The 7,759-nt window shown below is 35.3% G+C and overlaps 1 protein-coding gene and 1 non-coding gene across 2 annotated transcripts; one reads left to right on the top strand and one right to left on the bottom strand.

Annotated features, from left to right (window-relative positions):
* The first annotated feature begins 786 nt into the window (after positions 1–786).
* LOC113852266 lies at positions 787–1,854 on the top strand. The gene is made up of 3 exons (XM_027482505.1): positions 787–1,002; positions 1,303–1,589; positions 1,689–1,854. Exons 1-3 carry the CDS (start codon positions 787–789, stop codon positions 1,852–1,854), a joined length of 669 nt encoding a protein of 222 aa, XP_027338306.1.
* A 4,178-nt stretch (positions 1,855–6,032) lies between these two features.
* On the bottom strand, positions 6,033–6,139 carry LOC113853582. The gene has a single exon (XR_003502660.1). It is a non-coding gene; the product is annotated as a small nucleolar RNA R71 (small nucleolar RNA).
* Positions 6,140–7,759: the final 1,620 nt, after the last annotated feature.

Here is a 7,759-nt window from a genome sequence, read left to right as displayed (position 1 = left end):
TACACTCTTTGTAGTTAGGGATTCTGAATCCAAAATGGAAGTGGTGAATCAATTTTAGATCTGAACTTTGAGTATTGGATTGAATTGAGTAATTGATTCTGCTGTTCACATAGTGATTGAATGGAAATTTGATTAACTAATTATAGAGGAACTCTTATCAATGGAAGTTGAACTTGTTTCTCATATCTAAATCAATTACCAAGGTTATTGATTTCTTAGGGATAAGATATCTTGATCTTGCAATCTTCTGATTTCTAATGCTTAATGCAACATTTAATTGAACCAGGTCTAATGAATTAGAGAGATTCAGTTGAATGTTAGATTCATTGAGTTAAGGAATTAACCTTTGATTAATATAATGTGAAACTGATTGTCAATCCATCTAAATACTTGAAAGTTCAGAACTTTATTGAATCAACACTGAAGTTTTGGTGAAACAAATCCCTAGCTATGTTTTCTACATTTGTCAAATACATACTTTCATGTTCATTGTTCTGTTTTCTTTTTTGAGTTTAATATCTGTTACTTGTATTTTCAAACCTCATCTAAAATTTGTGAAGCTCAACTAATTGTGAACTTATGAAGTGATCATTGAGAACTTTATTCCCTAAGCATATTTGGGACTCAAATACAGTTCTAACATTTTATTAGTTGCTACAATAACACTAGTACACTTGCTAGTCAAAATTACTTCTGTTAAGAAGGTGACAAGGAGCTGAGTTGAGGAGGAAGATTTTAGAGGAAGGACATAAGGGTAGCTTAAATCTCCATCCTGGAGTGACGAAAATGCATCAAGATTTGAAGTGGATGTTTTGGTGGCCAGGCATAAGAGGTGAAATAGCTAGATTTGTCGAGGCCTGTTTGACTTGTCAAAAGGCAAAAGCAGAACGTCGTTGTCCACCTAGAGAATTGCAAACCATGGAGATCCCTGAGTGGAAATGGGACTGTGTGACCATGAACTTTGTATCTCATTTATCAAAAATGGTGAAAAACCATGATGCTGTATAGGTCATAGTTGATCGATTGACTATGTGTGCTCACTTTCTGCCAGTTAACATGACCTATATCATGGAAAGATTTGCTAAGCTGTATATCAGAGAGCTTGTTAAGTTGCATGGAGTACCTTCTAGCATCATCTCTGATAGGGACCCTCGCTTCACTTCTTAATTCTGGCGGAGTTTTCAAGAAGTTTTGGGTACTTAAATGAGGCTGAGTTCAACATATCACCCTCAAACTGATGGTCAATCGAAGCAAACTATTCAGACCTTAGAGGACTTGCTGTGAGCTTGTACTATTGATCAGAAGGGTGATTGGGAGGACATGCTTCCTCTTGTGGAATTTACCTACAATAATAGCTATTACTCAAGCATTGGCATGTCACCTTTTGAAGCCTTGTATGGTAGGAAATGTCGAACTCTAGTTTGTTGGTTTCAAGACAGAGTACATTTGATGGTTGGACTAGAAATGCTTCAAAAAACCATGGAGGAAGTTGAGCTTATACAGAAAAGATTAAGGGTGACTTACAATAGTCAAAAGTCTTACGCTGATCGTCATCGAAGACCTTTGGAGTTTGAGGTGGGTGATCACGTGTTCTTAAGAGTATCACGAACCACTGGTGCGAGATAAGCCCTAAAGGTATAGAAGCTATCACCTAAGTTCATTAGACCTTATCAAATACTGCATTGCAGAGGACTAGTGGCTTATAAACTAGCATTACCAGCTCAACTGGTAGGATTACATAATGTTTTTCACATATCACAATTGAGAAAGTATGTTCCAGATCCAACTCATGTGATAGAGCCGGATGCTGTGCAAATACGAGATGACTTATCGATTGAGCTTCCAGCTGCATGATGAATCCATATTTTGACTAATATTTTAATGTAGTTTTAACCCAGTTTATTAGGAAAATAGCAGAAAAACTCATAAAAATATAATGATTGAAGATTTTCTTTAAATTCATAGTTGTTTTAGAAGTTATGAGTTTTCTGTGTAGAATTTAAGAAATTTAATCTTGTTTTTGTAGCAATAATTTGAGCAAGGTTCATGAAAACGAAAGATCACTGGAAAGGAAGAGGAAAAGTAGCAATTCTAGACTTAAAACACAAGAATTATGGAATGCAAGCTGGGCGTGATCACTATTGTTATTGAAAGTGATCATTCCATAGCTTAAAGGAGAAGTGGAGTCTGGGCGTGGTCACTCTTACCAGCGAAAGTGAGTGTTCCAAAGAGTTTCTCAGAAGAACACGTTGTGCGTTAACACTGTTGCTGGCAATAGTGAATGTTCCAGAGAACCTTAATCTCAGCAAACTTCAGCGTGACCACTCTCGCTGGTGAAAGTGAGTGTTCCAGAGAAGACTTAATATTAGCGAGAAGCGCGTAACCACTTTTGCTGGCAAAAGTGGATGTTCCAGAGAGTCCTCAGCTTGGCAAGTTGTGCGTGGTCACTCTTGCTCTCAAAAGTAAATACACACACTCCTCGACCTTCTGTGTTACCACTCTTATCAACAAAAGTGATCATTCCAGTCCTTCAGAAACCAATTAAGCCTGTCACTCTTATGGAGCATAGTGATAAGCCCAGAGGCGAGAATTCTATAAATACCAGAAAAAGCTCAGATTTCGGGGTCTTTTGCTCATTTTTCATTTTCACTTTATTTTATTTGTTCAAAGAGAGTCAAAGAGAGGATTAGGGACGAACATTGAGCTCCTAGAAGAGGAATCGGATTAGGGATCGTTGAAGATGTTGTTTCTGCGTTCTTCTCCTTCTTGTCCTTTGTTCTCTTTCTTTGTTACAATGTTTGCTTAATTCTTCATAGTTAGGAGTTTATGGACCTTCAATTGATGTATTGATTCGATTCTTATGACACACTTCAGAAGAGAAGTTAATTTGACTAGCAAGTGTACTAGTGTTGATGTAGCAAGTTATAAAAATTGATAGAATTGTATTAGAGTCCCAAGTATCTATCTCAGGGAATAAAAGTGTTCAATTACCACTTCACAAGGCCACAATTAATTGAGCTTCATGAATTTCAAAGAGTATTTGGAACTAAAACTAACAAATGTTAAAATCAGAGGAAAAACAGAACAATGAACAAGCAAATGTGAGAAAACAGAGGTAGAAACCATAGCTAGGGAGTTACTTCCCCAAAATTCCAATGTTGAATCAATAAAGTTTTAAACTTACAAGTAATTGGATAGAATGACAATCAGTTTCACGTTGTATTATTCAGAGGTTAATTCCTTAACTCAGTGAACCTAACATTCAATTAAATCACTCTAATTCCTTAGATCTGATTCAATTCAATGTTGCTTTAAGTGTGAGAAACCAGAGGATTGCAAGATCAAGTTCTCTTATCACTAAGAAAGCTATAATCTTGGTGATTGGTTCAAATCTGAAGAACAAATTCAATTTCCATTGACAAGAGTTCCTCTGAAATTAGTTAATCAAATTTCCATTCAATTATTACGTAAAGTGTAGAATCAACCACTCAATCCATTCCAAAACTTGAAATTCAGATCCAGAATCAATTCAACATGTTCGTTTTGGATCTACAATCCCTAAATATGAAGAAATTACAGAGCCATTGCAGCAGAGAAAGAAAAAGAAAGAGAAGAAGAGGAAGAACTCAGAAGAAGCATCTTCAATCTGATTCCTCTAGGTTGAAGCTCGGTGTTCGTCTCCACTATCTCTCTCAGACTCTCTCCATACACAAGAACTAAGTGAAAATGAAAAATGAACAAAAGAATCAAAGATCTGATCGTTTCTTCAATTTATAGATTTCCCGCCATGAGCGCATTATCACTTTACTTCATAAGAGTAGCCACGCGCAGGCTTATCTGATGTTCTGGAAGACTGGAGTGATTACTTTCATTCATAAAAGTGGCAATGCTAGAAGTCGAGTTGTGCGCGTGTTCACTTTCATGAGAAAAAGTGACCATGCGCAACTTGCAAAGCTGAAGGTCTCTCTGGAACACTCACTTTCATTGGTGAGCGTGACCACGCGCTTCTCGCTATGTATGGAGTCTCTCTGTAATACTCACTTTCACCAGCGAAAGTGATAACGTGCTATTGGGCTGAGTTTGAAGTCCTCTGGAACGCTCACTTTCGCCAGCAAAAGTGACAATGCACATCATGAAATGTTTGGAACTTCTCAGGAACACTCACTTTCACCAGCGAAAGTGACAATGCAAACTGTGTTCTTATGAGAAACGCTCTTGAACACTCACTTTCACTATAATAGGTACCACGCCCAGCTCAAACTCCATAAACCTTGTTCTTTGAGTCCAGACTTGCTACTTTTCTTCTATCTTTCCATTGATCTTCCATCTTCATGAACTTTGCTCAAAATTTTCTACAAAAAACGCATGCTTGAATTATTAATTTCTACACAGAAAATTCACAAATGCTAAAATAACTATTTATTTAAGGAAAATCTTCAATCATTCTATTTTTATGAGTTTTGCTGCTTTTTCTAACATAGTTTCCTTATCAAATGGATTAAAACTACATTAAAATACTAGTAAAAATATGGATTCATCATCTTGCTTCTGAAATTTGAGTTCTTGGATTAATTGAGTTGTTAATTCTGTTGTTATCATAATCTTTGAATGGGAATTCAATTGATTAATCAAAGAGGAACCTTTACCAATGGGAATTGGATTTGCTTCTCTGATTTGAATTAGCAACAAGAATTAGGAATTTCTTAGGGATAAGGGAACTTAATTTTGTAACCTTATGGTTCTAATTCTTAATGCAACTTGAAATTGAATCTCACCTAAGGGATTAGGGGGGTTTAGTTGATCGTTAGGGTCAATGAGTTAAGGGATTAACCTTTGACTAGTTATATGTTAAATTGATTCTCAATTAACCAATTGCTTGAATGTTCAGAGGTTTAATTGAATTAATATTGATATTCTTGTGAAATAAATTCCTAATTATCCTTCATTTGTATCTCATCTCAACATAACTTTCATACTCTGTTTTACTGCAAGTTTAATTCTTTGTATTGTTCTAGTTTATTGCGTTTATATGTTACAACCTTTCCAAATTTGTATGACTCAACTAGTTTTTGATCTGAGAATTGGTAATTGATTTCCTAATTCCCTGTGGAGACGATACTTAGATCTTAATTTTACTAATTACTTGCTGCAATTCCTAGTTCAGTTGCTAGTGTTTAGAAATTGTACAACAAGTTTTTGGCGCTATTGCCGGGGAATTTGAGTTTCAATATCATTAGTAATAGAAAATTTGCTAGATTGAATTCTTGTTGTCTTAATTTTTCTCTGTAGTTAGTATGACATTCAAGTTACTCTGTTATGTTTTTAATAGATAAGTGTAGAATAATAGTAGAGAATTTTTGCATCATTATGCAATTGTTAGACTTGCATTTCACATGTATTTGCTGATATTTTTCTGCATAATCTTTGTTAGTGTATATCTTACTATTGAATTTTAGTTTAACTTTGTTAATTTTTGGTTTGTATATGCGAGAGAAAAACAAAAATAAAGCCACTTTGGTATTTGATCCAGACATAGACCAAACTTTAAGGAGGTTGAGAAGTGAAGCAAGATTTAAGCAAATTCAAAGAGAGGAGCAAGAGAGTTTTACACCTTCACCTCAAACCAGTCAGATTCCCAAACAAATAAAGATGGTAGAGCCACATAGACTGAGAACATTAGGGGACTATGGACTTCCTAATTTACAAGGGTTCAGCTCTTCTATTCTGAGACCTACAATTCAGGCCAACCACTTTGAGATAAAACCTGCACTCTTAAATCTGGTGCAGCAAGAACAATTTGCAGGAGGCCATTCAAAAGATCCAAATCTGTACATTGCAAATTTCTTACAACTTTGTGACACAATCAGAATTAATGGGGCGAGTGAGGATGCAATTAGACTCAGTTTATTCCCATTTTCATTGAGAGATAAAGCCAAGTGTTGGCTTCAAGCTCAGCCATAATGTAGCATTTCAACATGGGCTGATTTGGTGAACAAGTTCCTAATCAAGTATTTTCCCCTTCTAAAGTTGCAAAAATCAGAGGGGAAATCACATCATTTGTTCAGCAAGATGGAGAGCCATTGTATGAGGCATGGGAAAGATACAAGGAGTTATTAAGGAAGTGTCCTCATCACTGCATACCTGAATGGATGCAACTTGAAACATTCTATAATGGAATAACTGCAGCAACTAAAACCATGATAGATGCAGCAGCTGGAGGTTCATTGAGTTCAAAAACCTTGGAAGAAGCACAGCAAATTATAGAGATGATGGCTTCTTCGATGTATCAAAATCTAAATGAAAGACAAGCTTCAAGGAGAGGAGGTTATGAGATCAAATCCATAAAAGCCTTGCTTGCTCAAAACCAACTGCAAAATCAACAATTCTCTGAACAACTTGCTGCATTGACTCAACAAATAAGTAACATGCAGACTGGTGTTGTTCAAAATTCACAACTGAGTTGTGATTTCTGTGGTGGCAACCATGTGAATGGAACTTGTGATCCCACAGTTATAGAACAACTTGATCAAGTCAACTATATGGGCAATTATCAAAGGCCATAACAACCATATCCACCTGGTTTCCAGCTAAACAACAATAGAGGACAACAGTTTTCTAAGTGGAATCCACAAAACTATAATTCAAGAGGAAATGCGAGTACTGCACCTTTCTGATAGTCATATTTTAGTACATCTTTCTCTCCATGTTTTTGGTTTAATTGTGCTTCATTAGTGCATTATTTTGATGTGTTAGTTTAGATTTGTGTTAGTAAGTAATTTAGGATTTAAATATAAATCTTTCTTAATTCCCGCCATAATTTCTAATTTTGACACAGTTTCTTGTAAAGACCATATCTAGAGCTACACTACTCGGAATTAGACAAAATTTGTGTCCCTGGAAAGATAAGACAGAGATCTACAACTTCTATGTTGGGCAAAAAGCCCAGTTTGAGCATCTTCAAGTCCAAAATTGCGTCACAGTGTTGCGGCCCTGCACTAAAATTTTCAGAATTTGATTGTATTGTTGATTTTACTTAGTTAGGGAGTTGGGCCTTAATTAAGCCCAATTATTTTATCTTTAAATAGAGGTTATGACTCTATGTATGAATCCTTGTTTTTCTTTTCCCGCTCATTATTTTTCAGAATTCAAAGTCTTTATTTTAAATTCTTTCCTTTATTTTTGTCTCTCTCTACCTTCCATCTTTTCATATTTTCTGGTTTTGTCCGAATCAAACATGATCATGAAGCAAGGCTAATCCATCAATTGGTTCAAGGTTTCAAGAACAACATTGCGTTTGAGTTTTGGGTTAGGTTCTATCGAATTCGCGCTTTTCCTCCTGTTTTCTGATTAGGATAATTACATTTTTCATGATATTGATTTTTCGTTTGCATTCTAAACAGAGAATGAGAATTTCAGATTTGAAATAAATGAATTCACCTAATTCAATAAATCAATTGTTCTGAATTTTGTTAGAGCATTGGATTTGCGATTGCAGTTCTTATTTTAATGAAATTCATAATCTAGATTTAGATTTTGGGTTATTAATGTCGTATTGAATTAGTGTTGATTGGAAATTCGTTGGAATTATATTCGTGTAACAATGAGAATTGCGTTGTAGTGATTGAGATCTTGATTTGGTTGAATTTCATATTTTGTTTTGCTATAATTATTCCTTGTTCTTTTCTTTTCTGTTGTTTACAATTTAATTCAAAACAATCCTTCTCTAAGCTAATCTGAAATCACATGATGGAACCAGAAA

The sequence above is a fragment of the Abrus precatorius genome, unplaced genomic scaffold (genome assembly GCF_003935025.1).
Source record: "Abrus precatorius isolate BTA unplaced genomic scaffold, Abrus_2018 Scaffold0, whole genome shotgun sequence".
NCBI classification, from domain to species: Eukaryota; Viridiplantae; Streptophyta; class Magnoliopsida; order Fabales; family Fabaceae; genus Abrus; species Abrus precatorius.
The sequence above is the reverse complement of the archived record's forward strand: the minus strand, read 5'-3'. Positions and strand labels throughout refer to the sequence as shown.